This window comes from Podarcis melisellensis (genome assembly GCF_964234715.1).
Source record: "Podarcis melisellensis genome assembly, chromosome: 4".
NCBI classification, from domain to species: Eukaryota; Metazoa; Chordata; class Lepidosauria; order Squamata; family Lacertidae; genus Podarcis; species Podarcis melisellensis.
The window spans coordinates 64,015,001-64,038,663 of record NC_138531.1 but is presented as its reverse complement, the minus strand read 5'-3'; the positions used below and the strand labels follow the sequence as shown (position 1 = coordinate 64,038,663).

Sequence of the window (23,663 nt, the reverse complement as noted above, 5' to 3'; positions counted from 1 at the left end):
TTTAAAGGGGGGGGGGAGAAAAAGACCACAATTCCCCCCCCCCCAATCGCATTTTGTTCTCTGTACCCATTAGAATACGGCTTGGCAGCCTCCTATTTTTTATAGCAGTTATTGTATTGTTGGTATATTGTTCAAGGGTTTGCAGTGGGATGCCAGCTGTGTCACTGGCATATTAGCCAGATGTCACCCTTAATTGTAACCCAGGCTATTCAAACTCGCTCTCTCCTTGAGCTCTTCCCTCCTCTTTTCATTGGAGATTTAAAATTATCTGCCAAAAAGAGCCCTTATTCAAAGGAATGTGCATGGGCACAAACATCCAAACCTCTATACAGTAAGACTGAGAAGTGATTTAATTTGGAAAATGTATTGAAACGCTGTCTCTAATGATATATTTTGTTCCATGGGGTTTATTTTCTGCTTGTGAAATGTACTATTTGTATGTTTCCCTGTTGCTAGATACACATGTCTAACTCTGTCTGTAGTGACCTGTTAAAAGGCACTATTAATCCTGAGTGCAAAGATCCTAATTCAGTGTGCATTAAATTGGCTTTATTTCTTGTAAATGGGGACTTGGAGTATTAGTCAATCTAGCATAATAGGCTTCAAAGTAGCCTCTTAGACTCCCTTTCCAGTACCCATTAGCTAAAAATTTATTAACTTTTTTTCCTTGTCTTCTTCTTAAAACCACATTCTTTTATAATGAGGGGAAATATAATTTGGAGCGGCAATGTGTTCTACCCAGCATAATAGTTTGAATTGCACTCCATCTGTTCAACTGCATGGTCTGATGGATCTGCTGAGCCATTTTTCACAATTTATTTTAGAGTTGGTAAGAACACTCTCTCCTGGACCTGTTCCAAGGCTTCTGGTGGGAAAACTTAATATCTGGAGCCTATAGTCCAGCAGGAGAAGACAATTTAGCTAATAATCCTCAAATGGCAAACTACCCCTCTTTCTTTCAGTAGCTCAGATGTATTGTTAAAAAAAAAATATTACATTCCATAATTGTTTTTTTAAACATATTTTGCATGATTACACTACAGTTATTGCAAATGGCTTATTTCTTTGTTAAAACCTCAAAGAGGGAGAGCAATGCTGATTGGCTTCACCTCGGTTCTGTGTTGCAAGTGATTCAGTAGCTGAGGAGAGATCTTTATGAGATCCAAATCCCAGGGTCTCTGCTGTAGCATAAGTTTCTGGCTTTACTGCTAGTGTGGTGGAAACTTCAGGCAATATACAATTGCTATACAATGAAGCAGATAGCAGCTGTCTTATTCTTTCCTTTTCTGCCAGTGTTGCAGCTTGCTGATAATCTCATGTCCCAAAACACAATACTTAACTGTTGAGCCAAACAGCAAAGATTGGTGGGGGGTTTTGTTCTGCTTTTGTTGTGTTTGAGCCTTTTGTTTAAGCAATTTTCAAACTGGTTAAACCCACTATGCTTGAGTGCTCTGGGGGAAGAGTGGCATACAAATTGAACAAATGAATGTATCCATAATTTGTTGCCTTTAAGCATCCATTGGCATGTTGAGCAAAGGCAGGAACTATTGGGGGGGGGAGAGAGAAAAGATGTACAGTAAGGCCGCAACTTAAGCGCATTAAACTTGTGCACATCCAGCTTTACATGCTTGGCAAAAAATAATTTTAAAATGTAAAAGAGGGAAGAAGGGGGGTGGGAGTGAGTCTGGGGCAAAGAACCTTGGCAATCCCACTCACCATTGAACCCAACGTGTTTTGACTATACACAATTTTTGCTTTAGGTGGGATCTGCAGAACGTAACCCCCACGTACGTTGCAGGCTTAGTGTAATAAAATGGGTGGTAGATACAACTTTAAAAAAAACCACAAAATTTTATTGGTTTTTTTAATCAAATATAAATACAATAACCATCGAACACTTATCCAGCAGTACAGCTAATTGAGTTTGTTTCTTTTAACGTAATAAAGTTACCGCAACATATCCGGTGCTCTCCAACTGTGTACACAAATGTTTAGGACATGGAAATTTAACCTTTTGGCATGGATATGCAGCCACCTTTTGAAACCTCTTCCACTGTCAGTGTCCATCCCTGTCCTATATTTATTACTTAACATGTTGCTTTCTGTGTCTATTTTCCATGCACATGAATGCTCTTTCAAGTCCAGCCTCATAGGGTTTTTTTGTGTGTGTGTGTGTTTAAGATAATGTGGACTGGATGTTCATCTACTGGATTAGCTGAACATTCATAAGTAATCTTCATCACAACTCTTCTCTCTGTCACAGTTTTGCAAGCATCCTAGAGAAATTAATTGCTGCTTAACAGATATGTTAGAAATGAAACTGACATGCTTGCCTCTTGTTTATGCCCCCATGGCCTTGGGGAATGTTCTTTGAACTGAGGCATGTGTGAGTTCAAACTCGTTCTCGATGTGGTTCTAGCCCAAACTGCACCTTTCACACACATAAACCATAGCCATACAGCCCAATGTGGATTCAGCATGCTCAGTGGGTGCAGACTGCACATTAAGTTTTGAGGGTGGGGGGACGTTTAATGGAATGCATTATCCCAGAAGAGGCATGACTAGCTGGCTAAAATCCTGGTGTCTTTCACTTGTCACCACAGAATGTGATCCTCCATATAATATCACTTCTATGGTAGAAGTTTGGTGCAAAAACATTTTACTGGCAATTGTATGTTAAATATGGAAATTGTAAATATATAGAAACTTATTTGGTTAAAATGGTTAAAATAAAGATAACGTTAAGAAGTCAGGTTTTTTTAAAATGCAGTTTTAAGCATCTTTATTTGATATTGCTTAGCAACATCAACCAGGGTACACCATGTATTAAATGGGCCTAGAGTTTATTTGTTCATAGTTTATGGACCACCTTTTGGGGCATAGTCCACCTAAGGTGACTTATATCCCACAAAACTCAATAACACCCAAAAACGAATACTGTACTTTAAAAGCAGTAGTACAACTAGTATTTCAAAACACAAGCGATTTTAAATCAAACAGCAAACAGAAATGCTGTCCATTCAAGAATAGATTTTCAAAATAACAGCCCATGGTGTGTGTATTTTTAGAAAAATGATAAACATTGTGTATTAAGCCCTGCTTAAAATTTGGAGCACTTGGGGTCATTTGCACCTCCCATGGGGAGTTCCATAATCTGAAGTTCAAGTTGCCTCTTTATTCTTGGAGATCATATGTTATTGTTCAGAGGCATATAGCTTCACTAGGCTGATTAAAACTCTAAAAGCTGTTCAGTGTGTTCTTGTATAAGTTTGACAGGTAGTATTCCATATATAAATCTGCATAGGATTGTGCAGAGCACTACTTAGCCCTTCTGTGTTCAGCGCAGAAGAGTGGGTTGTCATAGGAGGGAATCCCTCTGCTGGAAGTGGAACGCACGTCTTCATTAGCCTTCATTAGCCACCCACTAGCAAGGTAGTAAGGGATGCGGGCGGTGCTGTGGGTTAAACCACAGAGCCTAGGATTTGCTGATCAGAAGGTTGGCGGTTCAAATCCCCGCGGTGGGGTGAGCTCCCGTTGCTTGGTCCCTGCTCCTGCCAACCTAGCAGTTCAAAAGCACGTCAGAGTGCAAGTAGATTAATAGGTACCGCTCCGGTGGGAAGGTAAACGGCTTTTCCGTGCGCTGCTCTTGTTCGCCAGAAGTGACATAGTCATGCTGGCCACATGACCCGGAAGTTGTACGCCGGCTCCCTCGGCCAATAAAGCGAGATGAGTGCCGCAACCCCAGAGTCGGTCACGACTGGACCTAATGGTCAGGGGTCCCTTTACCTTTATTTTAGCAAGGTAGTAGATGTTTTGTAGGCTAATAGATTTCATTGATTTATTTTAAATATTAAAATTACTCAATTAAAGGCTGTTGACTAAAAATTAGAATGCTGTTAGTCCAGTAGTTTCCATTCCAAACACTCTACAATTTGACCATTCTACTGCTGTTGCATATATATTACTGTAACTTGGCTCTTTTCTCAGTCGCTATATAATTTGGGAGCATTTAACTACATCCATACATAGAATTCTGTCTTAGTGGTTTTATAATGTTTATAATGTATTCTAGTAAGGCATTTGGATTACGCATCTGATTCTCCAGTTCTAATTGAATGTTTCCCAAGAGATTTAAGAATTGGGAGAGAGAGATGCTGGATTGCACTAAGAAGAAAATTATATTGGTGACAAAAGTTACTCACAGTCAGTCCCCCGAGGAACTTTTGAATAGTACCTTGTAAGAAGAGTTAAGAGGGCATGTTGAAACTTTCATTTATTGATGTATGTAGGTGAATAAGGATAAAGGAAAAAATAAAATCCCTGTTCTTTGAAAATCCTAATAGGAGACCTACATTGATTGCACAGGGAATCTACAGATTTAGGGAGTAGAAAGTGTGGGACAGCAGTAGTTGTAGAGCAGGCTTCCTCAAACTCAACCCTCCAGGTGTTTTGAGACTACAGTTCCCATCATTCCTAACCACTGGTCCTACTAGCTGGGGATCATGGGATTTGTAGGCCAAAAACATCTGGAGGGCTGAGTTTGAGGAAGCCTGTTGTAGAAGAATCCTGCATAGATGAGGGAGAATTAAAGAAAGGGCAGGGCCTGCCCACCCATGAAGCATACTGAGGGAGTTGCCATGGGCGTCACCACCACAGATGAGCTCTGGTTGGTGCCACCATTTTTCCAGCAGCAGGGTGGGTGGGAGGTGCCTTTGGTGGTGTTGGATAAGTTCTTCAACTCAACCGCAGTTGCCTCACACCCCACCCTATCACCAGAGAACTGAGGAGAAGCGGTTATGGGTTCCAGTGACATCTTGCTGGAACCTGGAAGCCAATACTGAAACCATGTGATCCCAGCTTCAGCATTGAGGGTGGGGGAGCAGAGGAGGTGGGAGCTGCAGGTTGAGGCAAAATGAGACAGGCCGCCCCTGGGCACAAGGGCTTCACAATCCACATTAAGCCAGGATATGGACAGGCCCCGAGGTCACATATATGGTTAGTCAGCAGTTGTGCATGTAGAAAACTACAAGGACCTTGTTACTCACTTGGTGGGTATTCTTTTAAATCGGTTCTTTTTTTCTGAAGAAAAAAAAATTCCACACAAACATTCATGCAATTTGCTCTATGGAGCAAAAGAAGATTATGGTTAAATTTGAGTATTGATTGTATTTTTATGTGTTGGAAGCTACCTTTTGAGGATTTGCCCATGAACTTCAGTATCAAAAAAAAAATCAATCAATTTTGATGTTCATTTCTGCAAAGAGCCTCCTTTGCTAGGAAGCAGGTTTATTTATTGACTTAAGTGGAAATAGAAGTAAAAATGTTTCAATAGAAGTGTAAATGTTTGTAGCTTGATCACAGATCCCCTCATGACCTTGAGAAACAAACAGCTTTTCTCTTGCATCATGGATGTTGGCTCCTGTTATGGATACATGATCTGTATTATTTTATTTGGTACCATTGCTGCCATGGCCTTTGTCTTTGGCTAGAACAATAAATTTACATTGTTCTACAAACAACTTCCCCTCTTTTTCTTCTTAAATGGACCTATTTCACCTGCTTTCTAATAATGGCCTTTTTTGGAAAACCTGAGTGAGTTGTGTAACGAAAGACACTACTTTGGAACAGTTAATTAAAAAGTAGTATATGTGTTTACTTTATTTAATAAGCTAGGTGTATCTGAACTCTTTTGTCGTTTTCTTCCCCTCAGGATTGGCATTTGCACAACGTCAAGTCACTGTTCAAGACGGACCTCTATACCGCACTGAAAATTCCCACATCACTATCTGGTGCAAAGTCAGTGGCTACCAAGGACCATCAGAACAGAATTTCCAGTGGTCCATATATCTCCCATCTGCCCCAGAAAGGGAGGTACAAATTGTTAGCACCATGGACCCATCCTTCCCTTACGCGATCTACACCCAACGTGTCCGGAGCGGAGAAATCTATGTAGAGAGGGTCCAAGGGGATTCTGTTCTGTTGCATATCAAGGAGCTCCAAGACAGGGATGCTGGCGAGTATGAATGTCACACACCCACCACTGATGACAGATACTTTGGGAGCTACAGTGCCAAGATGAAGCTAATGGGTAAGTTGTTTTATTTTTCAGGTTGATGTTACCTTGCATGAAGACCTTACCTTGTTTTCTCTTGTTTAAATTAAGATGGCAAATAGTATTCTAATGACTATAAATTAAGGTGAATAAATTTTAGGAGAAATTAAACTGAACCAATTGCGACCAGGGAGAGCAACACCAGGAGCTACAGATTATTCCAAACTTAATTCCAAAGGTCAGTTCACTGTCACCGTAGAATATGATGGGCTGCTAGAAAGTATCACCTGTAACTTTTCCCCTGTTTGCACTATAACAGTGTAAGTTGTTTGCATATTGTTGGCTAAACAGTAAGTACAGATGTCCGGGAAATTATATTGAACAGTGAAGTGTGAATTCAGAAAATAAATACAATTGCAAGGTTTTTAACTGGGACAGCTTGCTCTGATCATATACTGCCAATTTCACAACAGTTTTGCTAACTACCTGTCTGCTTCTAGCCCAGATTCAAAGTGCTAGGTGTTTGTTTGTTTGTTTGTTTGTTTGTTTGAATAATGATTACATTTAAAGCCCTAAATAACTTGGGGGGTCCAGGTAACTTCAGGAGTGCCTTCCTTTACCTCCTATTAATGCTTTGTTGACTGCCCCAACCCCAGAATTCACTCCTAAAGCAGCAGTAGCTTTTTATGTCAGTAATATCTACCAATCAGTTATAATTTTTTCAAGCAGGCACAGATGGGGTTCTCAAGAAAGCACTCTGGCTTTTAATGGTGAATTTCTAATCCCCAGAAATGTTTAGTAATAAAGAGAATACAGATAATATAGACAGTAGTATTAAAATAGCTGTTTACACCCCCCCATCTGTGCAAATGTGACTCTTTGTGCAGAGCTGTGTCTCAAAGTGTTTAATAATTCAGTATAAATCCAGATTGGTTTAATTAAATACTCGTGAATGGGAGCGAAATAGTGCAAGTACATGACAGGGGAAAAGAAGAGCCCCTGAAATTAGTGTAGAAGAGAGGTGTTGAATAATATAATGGTTCTAGATAAAGTGAAGGATTGATGCACCAGTAGATAAGTACACTTGGGAGGTGATTGAAGGAGAAGGCATGCATCCAGTTGTTATAGAGCAGGGATGCCCAACCAGTAGATCGTGATCTACTGGTAGATCGCGGGATCCTTACCGTGTACAAAAAGTTACAGGGGAAAAGCTAAAAAAAACCTTTGTGTAATCCTCTCCCCACAAAGCTCAACAACTCTGGGCAATCCACCCACCCCACGCACACTCCTCCTCCCACAAATGATAATGGGTAGATCACTGCCAGGTTTTTTTTGTACTGGGAGTAGATCACAGTCTCTTGGGAGTTGGACATGCCTGTTACAGAGAAAGCAGCAGAATAGCAAAAGCAATATGACCCACACTTGGAGGCACCAAACCCTTTGAGCTCCTGTATTTATTAGCATCTCTGGCAGTCTTTGAAAACTAGTGATTTGAATGTACAGAAATGCTTTTGGGGGTATAGCCAGCCATGCAGGACAAAACTTAATTTTAATGTACAGCATTAATTAGTTTAGCCTCAAAGCTCAAGCTGGATAACTAATACCAAACAGAAAATTATATGTTACAAGAATGAATTTGCTAACATTTTTACAAGGATGTAGGTGGTGCACAGTGTGTTCTTCTCTAGTACTCAATACCACCATGGCCTCTGAACAGCCTGTAGCCTTGATCTTTGGATGACTTGCAGAAAGGGAGTTCCATAGTCACATTTTAGAGATTCCCTCTGCATTTCATATCTGTTGAAAATTACCACATGGATGATCCTCCTGAGAGGCAGTTCTCAGCTGTCCATATGGGCTGGTGACATGGCCCATGTGGAAAAGAGAATGAATCTCATGTGAATGCTACAAGCCTAGTAAGGATTTGTCTAAGGGAGGAGGAAAGACCGTGACCCCTTTTTTCTGTTTTCCGTTTTGGTAAGAAAAGTGACAAGGAGAGAAAATTTAAGCAGTTTTATTTTGAAAACCCCCTCTCATGGGATTTTCATGTGATTGAGAATGATGCTGTTTGCTTTGAAGATGATAGAAGAATCCCCCTTAGCTTGATCTGGTAATTATGAATTTTGTCAGGGAAAAGCTTACCTGTTTTCAGAGTTCAGTCTGAGCTTAGGGTGGTTGCAATGCTCACAGAAGGTGCTGCATGCATCACTTAATCATTCTAGTATTATAGTCATGGGTTGAACGTTGCCTAGCAATCCGAAAAGGGGGGAGGAGATATGTGTGGGAATTTTAGGTATGATTGGGGCTAGGGTGGGCAACACTTACAAGAAAAAAAAATCAAGCGGCTTGCCCCCAAAGAAGATACTTGCCTAATAGAAAAACCTACTTGGTAAAGTTCCATAGTTCACAGTAATTAACTTGTGAGTTACAATGAAAGGAAGAGATTTAACATTAAAGGACTTTGAGGCTTGGCCCTTTAAAGTAGCTGTCTTAGGGTGTGTGGTCTACTGAATCCTGACCACACATGCTCAGAAAAAAAAACATTTTACATTCTGAGCTGGCAAAGAACATTTGGGGAGATAGTTGCTTAGTTTGTAATCCATTTCATCATTATGAACTGGGCAAATTCTTATTCCGAACCAGGTAATCGTAGACTTTGACCACATTGCTAATTATTTCTGAAAAACCTTGGAATATCCTTTTCCTCTATCATATGTGGGTTAGCTAGATATACCCACTCAAGAAACACTTCTGAACTGTGAGTGAATTACTGTTTTTCATTTTCTCAGAAGTGGAACCAAACTTTCTTCTTTCATCAAGTTATGAATTTTTAATTCCCTCATTAGGTTCAGCGGCTTTTATTTGGCAGCAGACTTGCCCAAGGGACTGTGGGGGAGATGGGAGTTTTAGTTTTTCTGAGTGCTCTGAAGTGTGTGGGGGAAGGGTGAGTAAAAAGGATTAAAAAAAAAAAACCAAACAGAAATGCACTTGCTGGTTCATTATACCACTTAGTGCCCTGGTAGTTTGTGGTAAACATTAAATGATTATTTTGTCTTTGTTTGCTGTTATTTAAAGATGGGGACTGATCCAGTGAAGCCACAGAAATGCTAAAGCAAAGAGCTTGCCATGAAAAAACAGCTTTAGACAGCATCCAGCTTTTACACCATTATGGTGCTCATACAAATGGACTAAGTGAGGCACTCTCCATGTTATCACGTTATCATAAAGCAGCTTCCAGGTGAATGTTGCTCTATGTCATTTTCCCCAAACCTGGTTTCCTTGAGATGTTTTGAGCTACATCTCTCAGAATTCCATACTGGCAAGGGCTGATGGGAATTGTATCCCAAAACACCTGGAGAAAGACAGGCTGGAGAATACTGTTCTATAATGCTTCCATATAGTGATTGTAACAAGTAAACAGTCCTAAAATGGGTAGGAAATGGCTGAAGGCACAAGTCTTTAATGACCACAGTCCAACAAACCTGGCAATCTACTTTCAGTCAACTCTCAGATGAGCTTTGCCAGAATGGGTTGTCTGTGATCAGATGAAGGTCTCTTTCTCTCACATTTGTCCAGTCTCTCCATTTTCTATTTTCTCTGAACGCATCTTAAAGTCACAAGTAGGAAAAAAAAATGTTTAAATCAATCACAAGAACACCTCCACTTGAAGGCTGAGAGACCATTTTGGAGGGGACATAATCACTCTCTGAAGTAACTATCCAAACTATAGTTTCCCTAACTATTTTGTTAGGCTTTTGGAAGAAAGGATTACCAAAGATGATTTACATGATTACCAAATTTTATGGTTTTATTGTGGGGCAAGCGCAGCCCGACAGCTATTTTTACTGTAGAAATAGGTAGTATTTTTATTGGAGATGTCTCTGCAAATATTGAGCCAAAACCCAGAAGAGATTTATGGTTGATTGTGAAACCCAAACTACCTTTCAGGAACTTATTATTCATCTTCAGTGGATGATTATTGGATATGACAGATGTTCAGCATCAACCACATCTGAGGCATTGCTTATCAGACCGATCACTCCTGAGGTACATTATGAGGGGTATTTGACTAAAGAACCACAGGAAAAGCATTCTAGTGGATTTGTTTTAGAAATGTGAACTGAAGTTTTTGCTGAAGCCTGTTGTTGGGGTCTTTCCCCTTCCTGGATTGGTGCATAAGAAGAACAGCTGGAGGAGTGCAGTACAATATGCCATTTCCCCTCCCTTTTTTAGCAATTTTTAAAGCAGCTTTAGCCAGGAAAATTGTTTCTCTACCCCAGTAAGCAGGGGTCTTTGGAAGGCTAAAAAGAAAGTGAGGAGAATTTGCATTGCTAAATGCAAATTCTCCTCCTCCTGTTTGAAGATTTGCCATGGGCTGATTCTACTTGGCAACCACTTTGAGCAGAAGGAATAAATCATTGTGCTCCTTGGCTTTATATCTCCTGGTTCTCATTAACATCATGCTGCCATTTGGACCTGAGCTATGTTTTAATGGGGCCTGTGGCCATGAGTAGCTCTTTATTTTATTTGGGTTGCCGGCCAGGACACAGGTGGCTTCACTCAATGGAAAATTGGTGGAAAGATGATGCTGTAATTCAGAGATCCTTCCGTATCATTTTGGATTGTAACTGATCTTATGTGTTCTTGAAGTGTTCCATCCCTGCTAGAAGATATGTCTTTTCCTTAGCTTAAAAACTGGAAATCTGGTATGATGATAATGTACTATCAATAGAATATAGGTGACAGCTGTCTGTTGCGGCTGCAGTGTTTACAGATCAGGAACTTTGACCTATATGTTGTGCGCATCACATCTTGCTCTATTAACTATGTCGTTAAAAGAGCAGTCATAAATGATAAAATCAATGTATTACTGTTATTATTGCTGTTAATGTTAACAGTGCTGTTGATTCAGAGATACAGAGCACGGTCAATGGGGAGAAGTAGATTAATCCCATAAACACTCATATTCTTGCATGCTAATAGAACTTCACTTACCTCAACATTTGTGAGCAATGATACTAACACAGGTATGCTCTGATATAGTCAAATAATTAATTAGAAGTTTTGAATAACTAAGGTTTGACAGATGGACCTCTCTTTCTCTCTCTCTCTCTCTCTCTCTCTCTCTCTCTCTCTCTCTCTCACACACACACACACACACACACACACACACAAAATCCTCCTTCATTTATGTAGAAGCTCTTGCATTATCTAAGTCTGCAGTGAACATCAGAGTAAATCCTCTTGAACTTGATGGGACTTAACTCAAAGTACCGTATTTTTCTGTGTGTAAGACTAGGTTTTTTTCCCTTAAAAAGAATGTCAAAAATTAGGGGGTGTCTTATACACAGATAGTGCTGGGGGTAGACTGGCGATTGGTTGTTGCCGCAAGTGGGGGGAGTTTTTTATACATGGGGGTGTCTTATAGATGGAAAAATCTGAGAAAATCAGCCAGATGTCGTCTTACACACCCTCCTCTTCATTCTTTGGTAGCTAAGAGATTCCTTGGCTTAATATCCATGCAAAATACACATTGAGCACACTAGGGCCTGGTTCAGACCTTTGTTTTTGGTGGTTGCAAATGAGGTGTGAGGAGCCTTGGCCTTGCATTCGCCCCTTCTGTGTGCAAGAGGAGAGTGAAATGTTTCACGTTCTTGTTTGCAAAAGCATTCACCTCCTTCCATGGACACAGGAAGACAGTGAAGGACACGAGCCCAAGGCTCACTCTTTAGCATTCGTGATCACCTAAACTGGCTTTGGCCCGCTGGTGCCCTCCAGATGTTTTGGACTGCAGCTCCCACCAGCCCATGGCAGCAGGCATGGTTTCCCTTGATCGTGTGTACCAGGGACTCCCATGATTTTTGAGGAAGAACAAAATTAGCCACAGCCGTGCTGCTGGATGACAAGTAAACTGGTGGTGACTGGAGACAGCCTGGATCACAGCTCTCTTTGCAGGGGCAATATTTCTCTGTTTTTTTCATTTCTTCCTCGTTTTAAAGGCAGAAGAGAGTGCAACTGTGCAGCTGTTCTTCTACTGCCACTGCTGTTTTCCTAGCTATAAAGAAACTTAGGGCGAAGGGAGGGAGAGGTAGGCAGATCCAGGGTACTTCTGCATCTCCTTACCTGAAATAACTGGGGTAGACCCTACTTTTCACCACACTGCTCTTCTTAGCTATTTTTGCATTCGTGCAGCCTACTTTTCCATCTCTGTTTCTGTTTGAGCAAACTTGAATGTACACCTGGCACATGCCAGAGCCTATTATTTCACTTTTCCCCTTTCATGCTGTTTAAAGTTAAAAAAAGAGAGAAGGAGGTGTGTGTTAAATCTTGTCAACTCAACTCTAGTCATGGGAACCGGCCTATTGGGCTTGTATGGAATGCTGGCATTGAGAGTCTTCTTGCGCTCAGATTTTTAGGCGTGGTGCTATGACTTTTTGTTGGCAAAAGCTGGAGTCCATCACCCCTGTTGTTTTCCTGCTCACTAGTGGGATATGGTACTTTGCCAGCTTAAATAGCAATGTTACGGTAACAGCGGAAGTTCTTCAAATAATGTGCAGCTGTTATGGCTAAATGGGACCCAGCTAAATGGAGATTTACTTCACCTAGGCTCCCTTTCTTTGTTTCTAGCTTTCTTGAGACACTTCACAGCACTTAAGTGCAGTAGGCATTCTGTTGGGAGTACAGGGATTGCTACAGCAGCTTCAAGCCGTGATCCATCTAGCTTAGCATTTTCGCTGACATTGGTGGATATTGGATGCTCCAAGCGGAAGTGCATGAAATTGCCTCATAACAGAGGAAGCTACTTTTTAATTCCCATCAGCTAAGGGGTATGTTATGTCTTGGAACTGACATGTTTTGTGATCCTGCCAAACTTTTATGTTGGTTTGTTTTTAGATTCTCCTCTGCTCTTGATTTGTCTGGTAACCATGAATTTGCAGGCTAATGGTACATTGCGTACAAGAGGATTGGGGAAGGGGAGGGGTGGAGAGCTGCTGTTTCTGCTTAAATGATATACTATTCAATTTATGGAAAGATGCTTTGCCGCTGCTCTGTGGAGGAAAAGAGTGACCCCAGGCTGCATTCTCTGTTCCGCTCATTAGTTTGCATGGCTTATTCAGTGCGCTTGTTGCTCAGCTGCTCTAAGCAAAACACACCCAGTTATTCACCTTTTGATAAAGTATGCCATCTGATATTTTATCAGATATGCAATTATATGCTTGATTTTCACCGTGTAATTTGGCAATCTTTTTCGCTCCTTCTCCTCCTTTGCTTTTAAAAATTACATTCAGAACCTGTAGCAGCAGGTGCCTTAAGAAGCCATTTACCCTAAAAAGAGAACATTGCCAGAACTTGATAAGTATCACAGGCATTTCAATCTCTTATTAACCAAGGTATCAACTGCAATGTTAACTAAATGCGGTAACCAAATGATGATATAAATAGCATACAACTGAACTGGGATGGGGAATCTGTAATACTGTAGAACTGTAATACTTCCGGTTACATTTGTGGATGACATCCTTTCAAACCTGATTCTTCGAAGAATCAAGAGATTGCCAATTATTATTCAGTGCTTACAAGTCAAGCATGCCCTGCATTGTGGTTAGAATGTCAGATGGGGACTGAGGAGACTAAGGATCAAATCCCCACTGAACCTTGAAGTTCACTAGGTGGCCATGGGGCAATCAACATTTAGCTGGACCTTACCCTTTGGTAGAGTGAAGCAGCTGCTTCAGCCTGTGAATTCTGGGTAGCTGTGAGGTGTTAAGAGGACAGAGCTGCATGTGTACTATGTGGCCTGCCCTATGCCCCCTGGATTTAGCAAGCTGTCATCAGATTTGATGGAGGAAGCTATCCCATACCAGTGTTGAAGGAAGATTCACCTGCCTCTCTCCATGTGGTTTCTGTATGTGGAAAGAGAGTGCACCATCTTTTCCTTCATCTCAGATAGCAAAATATCCTGGGCCAGGCCTTTGAAGATACAATGTGGTGAGGGTAAAATGAGGTGGGAGTCAGTGAGAAGAGGACTTCAAGTCAATTTGCTTTGAGCTCCTTGGAGAAAAAGTGGGATATAAAATTGAAAAATAAATTTATTTAAATAGACAAAATAGAGATTCTCCCTTAAGCAAGGAGCCATGAGGTTTTGTTACAATCAAGTGGTACATATAAATATTGTGAGATAAATTGTGCTCTCAAAGCAGAATAATGCTATTTCCCCTGAATAGTTCTGGTGCCACAGTTCTTTTTTCACCCTCTAATCCAACCCGAGTGGGGTGGGGGAATCTCCCACTTGCTTTTTAAAACTATTTAAATCTGAAAAGTACTTATTGTAGCCTGAAAAGTACCTTGACGTGAGGCCCTGTTTTTGAAAGCAGCAGAACCTGAACTCTGCCTCTGTCGCTTGTGGTGGGGGTTCTCACTAGAGTGGCCTTTGGGGGCTCCTCTTACATTGATGGGTTCTGGAAGCACTCTAAATGAATGCTGTGCAGTGGAAAGCCATTTTAGTTTTCCATTATGTCCCCAGTGTAGCATCATTTGGGGCATCATGGGAAATATTTAAATAGTAGCTCCCGGCTACTTAGTGCTGCTGCTTTGTGTGTGTGGGTCTAGGTGGGTCTGTTGGAGTGCTGGGGCCCCAGCAGCTGCCCAAAAATGCCACATTCTAAAGGTGGCTCTGAACTACTAGATCTGCTCATTTTGCTTTTTCCTTATAACCTCCTGTGGTTTGTACCACTCTGGTTTCTTGTCTTCTGTTATTTGCAATGATTGATGCTGTCATCTTGGCTTCTACCAAAACAACAGGTCAGGGGTATACAAATGTACAACATTTGATCATGGCCTTAAAAGATAAGCACATCAACAGCTGGCTCTTCCATTTTAGATTTTCTGCTTTGTCAACTGAATTTTACTCTCTCTTTAAATTCAATACTATAATACTATAGAAGCTTATTTTAAAAGTCATATTACGATAACATATGGTTATGTATGCACATCCCTTTGTGTGGGGTGCCTGCTCACGGTAGGATGAATTATGAAGTGCCTGCCAAGGATATCCATTGTCCTTCCTAAATGTTCAGGTTGCACCAGAGCTGTATTGAAGAGCTCAGATACGGAGATGGGAGATGTAAGCTGGAGCCTTGAAAGCTGCTGGCTCTGTCTTCCTTCTTTCTAGGACTACCACTTTGCGGCTTGATTTCTTAACTGTGTGCTTCAAATCAGATACTTGGGGTTTGCAGATGGGCTTAGAAAAATTTCTAATACGTGTGATGTGATGCTTCAGTTTCACACATAGCTTGATGTCTTTCCAAATAACTAGTGGTGGCACAACTAACCTTTGTAATTAATTACAACCATCCTTTGCAGGATACAAATCCCTGAAAGGTGGCTTAAAGTAAGTAAAACCAATGCACATTAAAACACGCACACCCAACATGCAGCAAGTCAAAATGATTCTTCCCACGTGACAGCTGGTGGTAAATGGCTGTATGGGGAGATGGGATGGTCCTGGTGTCATGTTTTTCTCCCTCTATTGCCTGCAAAATGGGCAAATGAATGTGAATTTGTCTGATACAATAATGTTCACAGGTTGCAGAATCCAGTTATGCTTCTTGCAGAATAAGAAAGCACACCTGCAGAATGCACCCTTTTTGTCTACATGGGCACTGCCGTAAAGTTGGCAGGGTGGCACTTTGCAGCATGCACTGTTCTTCCTCGACGACAGCTAAGAAACTCTTGTCTCTTCCACCCTTCCTTCCTTCTTGCCTTCCTTTCTCTTGATGAGTGGTTGCAATGGTTTGGCAGCCCTCTGGTACTTGAGGCTGCTTGGGGATCTCTTTCAGCTTGCTGACAGGTCCTGTTGCAGTTCTTGGCAGATATGTAAGAATAATGGGTTGTCTGAGCAAGAAGAGAGGCCAGAGCTGGGCAGGTTTCTCTGCCTCTGTGCCTCAGAACAGTCTCTCAGCATTAAGTGGGGAAAGTGATAACCGTAAGTGCAGCTGGTAACATATGGCACCCATCCCCTGCCTTAGCAATTGCTCAGTGAACTCTGAAAGCAGAATGTGGTCCCTGTAGCTTCAGCCAGATGCAGCTCTGAGAAACCCTATAATGGAAAGAAGCCATTATTCTGTTACCAGTGAAAATTTCCCATTTCACAACTTTGCCATTCTCCTGCTGTTTCTCTGAGGAGGCTTTAGTATACTTACCCCCCTCATCTCTATTCCTCCACCCAACACTCTCTTCAAAATTCATTTCCCCCCTGAGGCTGGCTCACTCTCTTGCTCTGCCTCCACTTTCTTGTCACCTCAGTCATTTTGTATTAGTTTGCCTGTTGCATTTGAGGACGGGGGAAGCGGGGGCAGCTGTTACTGCAGTTGATGCCAGAGTTTTATTTTGGCAACTGTGATTGATGTACTGAGCGAGTCTGCTTTGGATCCCAAAGGGGTTGCAGGCAAGAACAAAGGTCTAGTGATTTGTAGTGATGTGGTCACCCCATCCCCACCCCGGAGCAATTACACTGGGGTGGTACACATTCAGAACTTTTACAGGCAATTGGGGGGCATTTGGTATTCTGGCAGCCTCTTCTCCTCCCGTGGCAGCTTGTGACAGGCGGCAGAGGTGAGTTGTAGAATATGTGCCCCACTTGAAGTGGTACACAGCAATGAGGAATGGAATTCCTGTCGGTTGTCCTCAAACAATGAGAGGACGTGCTTTTGCTATTGCTCTCGTTGTACATAGTCAAGTGTACCCATTGCTAATGTGTTTGGCAAGGAACAAGGCCAGATCCACGAAGACTTGAGGCTGAAGCTGTCTACTAGTATTGATCCTAATATTAAGGAGTTGGCTGACAGCCATCAGGCACAAGGATCTCATTGAGTGTGTGTCTGAGATGGATACATATATCATAAATATATACATACATAATATCAAGTGTCATAGATAGCATAAATTTGCCTTGTCAGGAGTTCTGTTTTTATGTGCCCCCCTCCTTTTACTTGATCTTACATACTTGGTGGGAGGTAGTGAATGAAAAGTTAAGAGCCAATCTAACCATGTTAACCTATGTAGCTGTTCTATACAGTGTGCTTTCATAGATCTGTTTAGCCTAGCATCATGTACCAGTCCTGGACCCTGAGGTCCATAAATTGGAATTGTCTGGGGTTGAACCTGGAATTTGCTGCATACAAACATGGCGCCATGCTCCTAAGACAGGGGTAGCCAGTGTGGGCTCCTCCATATGTTGTTGTACTACAGCTCTCATAATCCCTTGCCATTGGCCATGCAGGCTGGGGCTGATGGGAGTTGTAGTTCAAAAGCAACTGGAGGGAACTATACTGGCTACTCCTGTACTAAGTGATGGCTCCTTAACAAGTGACAAAAAACAGCTCCTGTTATAAAATAACTTTACTACTACTGTTCTTTTCTTCACCTTTCCTCTATGACTATGACAAATACATTTGGTCAGAAACAATTTTGGACAAGTTTTGGAATATTTATAGCTGCCTTATCCCTGCTTCACACTCTTGTGGGCATATGATTTTTCCATCTCCACCACAATCGGGGATTATTCCTCTTTTCTTGTTGCTTGTTCTAAGCTTTCTACCCCACATAGGGAAGTGAAAGTCAGATGATTTGGAGGTGTGATAAAGCAGTTCTGATGAAAGACCCCTGTGGTGGTCTAATTCTAGCCTGAAGGAACCCAGTTGACATCCAAATGAATGCCGAGTAATTTTAAACAGGGAGGTTTCTGAGATGAATTGGGAGGACTGAAAACACAGACCAAGCAAGGAATTGTTAGGACTTCAAGCAACTGGTATCTTCTGTTTCTGTATGCAAAATGAGAATATAATAAGAGTGTGTTGAAAAACAGAGTTCAGACAGAACAATCTGCAGACATTATGTATTTTTACAACTTCCACACTGTGGACATTAGCTGGTCAACAGAAGTGTCTGTCTGAGGTGTAGAATGGAAAAGGCCCTGAAGGCAACCATCTTGTCCACACCTCAGACAGGCACTTCTGTTGACCAGCTAATGCCCACTCTGCAGTAAAGAGCAAAACAAGTATTCCAATCTGCACTGTCTTGCAAGCAAAGAGCAAGTGCAGTGTGAAAAGCATGTTTATAGAGAGGGCAAATAGCTCTAGATCACTTTCACAAGCCGTATACGAACCTCTGCCATCCGAAGCATTGGAGCAAATCCCTTTGGTCTCATTGCGCCACCTTGGATAAAGAAATGTTCAGGAACTGTGGCCTGAATTATTAGCAGTAAGCTGCGCTCTTGGTGTTGAGAAACAAATGGAAGATGCTTTCCAACTTGCTGTAGCTGTCCAGTGAGCTTAGGATGATAACAGTTTTACAGTCTTTATCTGATATGGGTTTAAGAGGATTTTTCAGGGCCATGGGGAATTACTATAAGTCAACAAGCAGCCTCTAGCTGATAATATTCCTTCAGAGATTATTTTAAAATGAGCTTAACTGTGTTTAATTTTTTTTCTGCAATGGCTATCATTGAATTGTTTATGGGGAGTCCAATTTCAGGAGAAGTAAAACATTGAGGGTGAAGGAAACATCATCTGAGAGAGGAGGATAAGAGATCTTGGTTCTACCCCCATTTTTATTTCTTTAGCAACTGTTCTCTAACTTTGACATAGAACCCTTCACATCCGTTAGGCATCACTATGGGGAATCTGGGGCTGTCCAGACATCATTGGACTACAACCCCCTGTATCCTTGGCTAAGCTACCTGGGTCTGATGAAATTTTGGAGTCCAACAGCATCTTGAAGATGTTAAGAGGCAAGCCCTTTTGATGTACTAGAAGACTGTATAGCATGACTCATGTGCCATGAAGTTTCTTCTACTACATCAAAAGGACCTCCAACAGATATAATAAAAGGATCTGTGTCAGACTTCAATAAGTTATGGAAGTTTTTTGATCTCTCATGCTGTTGAATATCTCAGAGATACGTTTGTAGAATTAATAGTTGCAAAGAAAAGTTTTTTAAAATACGGAATTACTGTCTGATAAATGTTCAGAGCCTTATGTACATGCATTACCACAATAGCTTTCATTGTTCCATTTTCACATTACAGGTAAACATTAGTCTGGCTATTAAGAGGAGTCCTTTCTGTTGCGCATGGGTGGCAAAGGTTACATATGAAGCAATACTCACGTAGAGTATTGCAGCACATGTATTAAAGTATGAGCTCATTCAGACTTTTTTTGGAGTAATATGTTCAGTTTGTACCTATGCACTATTGGGTCAAATTTCAGGAAATGGCTGGGTTATAGCAATTTAACTATTCTGTAATTATTGCATACAATAATTGTTATTATTGTAATAAGTCATTTTATCAAGGGCAGTATTGCAGCTTGTGTGTGTGGCAGAATGATGCTTAACTCATAGAACTTGCTACCCTAAAGAAAAATGGCCACCACTAGAAACAGCCACAGTGGTGTATATTAATAGAGGGATGAAGGCCTGCTTCTGTGCGTGGTGGGTTGCTATGTGTGTTGTGCAAGTTTTGTCTGTATGAGTCCTGCAAGGCTTTGCTCCAACAAGACCTCCAAAAGTATGAAAGTTAACCACAATTCTACAAGCCAGTACTGTACAGCAATTGCCCATGTAGAAATAATTGCATAAGGAGTTGGTTTGAACAAGAACAATACAGCCAATAGTCTCCCTAAGTCCAAAGGGGAAATTTGCTAATTCTTGTTTGCAAACTTCGTGGTCAGCCAGTCCAAACATTCCTGTAATGCAGGCATGTCCAACAGGTAGATCGTGATCCACTGGTAGATCGTGGGGTGTTCTTCCCCATCCCCCAAAAAGGGGGATAACAACTGTGGCTTCCTAAAAAAGCTCAACAACTTCTTTGCCTTTCCCCAAAAAGATCAAGAGTTTTGGCTTCCTAACAACTTTGGTCCATCCAATGACAATGGGTAGATCACTGCCAGTCTTTTTATACTGTGAGTAGATCACATTCTATTGGGAGTTGGACTTCTGTAATGCATTAACATGCTGGACACTTCACAGCTGTTCCTTCTGCAGACAGCTTTAGTTTCTATGACTTGATGCTGGCATTGGAGTCAGAGCTGGAGGAGGAGTTGAGCCAGGGAGTTTCAGAGCTAAGACACTTGATGAGCTTGAAGAGGAGCTGCTAACCAAACGAGGGTCCAGAGGAGACTGAAAGACTTCTATACTCCCTTCCTGGTTCTCTGTGGCCTCATTGCTTGCAGCTGGATCTTCATGCGTGATTGAGCTTCACATATTTGCAATGTGGCCCTTTAACTATCCTCTGTGGTAAAAAGTATAGCTATTTGCATACAATGAACTGGAAATAGTCTACCTAGGAGGCTTTCACACAGAGATGTAACAGAGAATTAGTTGGTTAATTCTCTTGTTTTTGTCTATAAAAAGAATGGCACAGAGGTTCTTATGGTTATTGCTATTGGGGGAGCTCTATCCCCCTGGTTGTTCCCCTACCAACTCCCCACTACTCCCCCAGTATTAAGTCCCTAGAGCTTTGCCTTTCTATCTCATGCAACCACTAAGGCTCCTTTCACCTTCCCAACTCTATTTTTGAAGCCACTTCTATTCTGCAGCTCTGCTTATTGCATCACATTGGTTCAGTTGCCTTCTGTCATTAGCCCAACCTACTTCCCAAAGTGGATGTGAAGGTAAAGGAAGGACTAGATATCCCATCCCAAAATCCTTGGAGAAAGAGCAATAGAAAAAGGCAGATAATTTCTGGGGCCTGCCATTCTGAAGGACTGAGATTGGTATGATATGGGGAATAAATGCCCAGTAGAATCTCATAATTTTACCTAAAACAGATGGATAGCCATAGAAACAGTGCATGTAATATGAAAATGTTGTGCTGCAAAGGGACCCAGGGAAACAGTTAAAATCTCAGATTTAGAGATGGAAAACTCTGTAGCAGGACATACCATCTGTGGTAGGTTTCTTGTTGCTTGGAGACCAGGGTTACCAGGATGCAACATGTTCTTTGGACTAAATTCTCCTTCAAACAGCTTCAGGAAGACAGGGTTTTAAGTTGGGGTTTATGGAAGATAGATTATTGTTGTCTGTAAATGTGCTTCAAATTTGCTTTTAAGGGAGTGCTTGAAATATGACTGCAATAGAATGAATCCTATTATCAGATGTGGATAGTGTCATTATATAGTTTATTCCTTAGGTGGCAGTGGACTTTGTTGTACGTATCTGGATGATGTCAGACGTTTCCTGGTACTGTTCTTTTCTTGTTTGAGAGAGTCAGTTAAGTTTTTGTCTAGCTTTCTTTGTCTAGCTTTGTGCGCCATAAGCATTCAGTGATAATATTAATTTGTTCTCTCTAAAGTTTTGTGGTAAGGTCAGCAGTTCGAAACCGCACGGTGGGGTGAGCTCCTGCTGCTTTGTCCCAGCTTCTGCCAACTTAGCAGTTCAAAAGCATACCAGTGCAAGTAGATAAATAGCTACTGCTGCTGCAGGATGGTAAATGGCATTTCTGCCTGTGGAATGAAACAAAAATATATTCAAAATACAGGTTCTAGGTAGATGCAGTGTTAAAACAACAACTGGTGGCAACAATGAACAAGAGTCCAAGCCTTCATATAGTGGTTAATGAAAATGCTTTGGTTTGTACATATAAGGTTTTGACTGATCTAGGAATCAGAGTGAAGGGGAGGATGAAGATAAAGGTGCACAGCTGGTGAAGCTCTCCTTGCCCCCCGCCCGGTGAATAGGCAGCATGACTCTCCAGTGTCTGAGAATATGACGAGAGTTCTTTGCTTGCAGCGTGGAAACACACAAGAAGAGAACTTTTTGAACAACTTCCCTGCAAGGGATCTAATCCCCCAGTGCTAGGCTTTGACATCTTTGCTCATCGGTTTGAAATATTAGCAATTAATACTGTTTGTAATTATGCCTGCCTATCCAATAAAATGGGACACGGGTGGCGCTGTGGGTTAAACCACAGAGCCTAGGACTTGCTGATCAGAAGGTCGGCGGTTCGAATCCCCGTGACAGGGTGAGCTCCCATTGCTCAGTCCCAGCTCCTGCCAACCTAGCAGTTTGAAAGCACGTCAAAGTGCAAGTAGATAAATAGGCACCGCTCTGTCAGGAAGGTAAACGGTGTTTCCGTGCGCTGCTCTGGTTCACCAGAAGCGGCCTAGTCATGCTGGCCACATGACCCGGAAGCTGTACGCCGGCTCCCTTGGCTAATAAAGCGAGATAAGCGCTGCAACCCCAGAGTCGGTAACAACTGGGCCTAATGGTCAGGGGTCCCTTTACCTTTACCTTTATCCAATAAAAATAAGCCAAGGAGAATGTAGCTTTTAACCAATGCTTCTAATAGTTTCTTAAGCCAACCAGTTTTTCATGCTTTTTTCAGCTGGAATAGCCAGATAAGCATAGTTATTAGATGACTGCTTTCTTGACCCGGCTATCTTACTTTCTAGAATACGTTGGTAATGGATCTGCAAGAAAACCTAGAGTGCAGTTCCTGACCTAAAAGCTTATCAGATCCGACAGGATAGCAGCCTACAGCAATGTTGCTGCAGGCCATTTCACTAGAAGCCATTCCCACTACAACCATTGCGTTAAATAGGGTTTGTCATTGTGTACACTGTGAGTAAAATACATTTGTCTGTTGGAGATAGGCATTTTCTCTGTCTCCTCTGTCTCCTGTCTCCTGTCTCCTGGGACCCAACTTGACCAGTTGGTTAGAAAACGAATAAGATGCACTCTTTCCCCTCTAACATTCTCATAGTTGGTGACGTGATCTGTATGTTCAAACAGGGGGGCTGTCAGCTTGTACTTCTGGTTCTTAGTTGTCTTGTCTAGGAAGGGTCTTTCAAAAATAATTCTCTTTCTTACTGGAAAGGCCGTATCTCAGTGGTAGTGCACCTGCTTTGCAAGCAGAAGGCCCCAGGTTCAGTCCCTGACGTCTCCAGGTTGGTCTGGGAGAGAGCCCTTTTGAAACCCTGGAGAAGCCACTGCAAGTCAGTGAAATAAATGGTTTGACTTGATATAAGGCAGCTTCCTATGTTCTTTCATCAGCCACCATTTGAGGCAATATAGTATTCCACAGAATACTAGAATTTTGAAAAGGAGAATTCTTATAGAGATCTGGAGAATTGTGTCCTCTGTAAGATCTGTAGAAGGCTCCCCATTGGACTAGCAACTGCTTAAACTCTTGTAGAGAAGCCCCACAGTGTGATTGTGTCTTTTAGCTGATGTTCCTTCAAGTAGTTACTCTTGTAAACCTGGATGTTTTCCATGGGTTATGATCCTCACCAGAAGGATGTCAATTTGAGTTGTTCATCCCTTGAATACAGCAATTATTGTTGGGTTATGTGCCTCTTTTTGGAGGGGGTGTGTGCATTTGGATCATTTTTGTGGAATCTGATAATACCATAGTGAGGGATCTCTGCCCCACGGGCCTAATTAGGCCTCCCCATTTATCATGCAGGATGTGTAGATGGGTCTTCCAAAATGCTGATATCTGACACAAAGATGGTCGGGTGTACTGAATGTGTTCAGGACAAAGCATAAGGGAGAAGCAATATGAGTATCTCACAGAGGCACCCTATTGGTAATGGGGATTCTGATGTGTGGA

General features: G+C 41.7%; 1 protein-coding gene across 2 annotated transcripts in view; it reads left to right on the top strand.

Moving 5' to 3' along the window:
* IGSF3 (immunoglobulin superfamily member 3) overlaps positions 1-23,663 on the top strand; it is a 109,522-nt gene that overhangs the window by 20,843 nt on the left and 65,016 nt on the right. For both annotated transcript variants that reach the window (XM_081907860.1, XM_081907861.1), the window contains exon 3: positions 5,711-6,088. In XM_081907860.1, the coding sequence (XP_081763986.1) occupies positions 5,711-6,088 (378 nt within the window). The remainder of the gene's footprint in view (positions 1-5,710; positions 6,089-23,663) is intronic.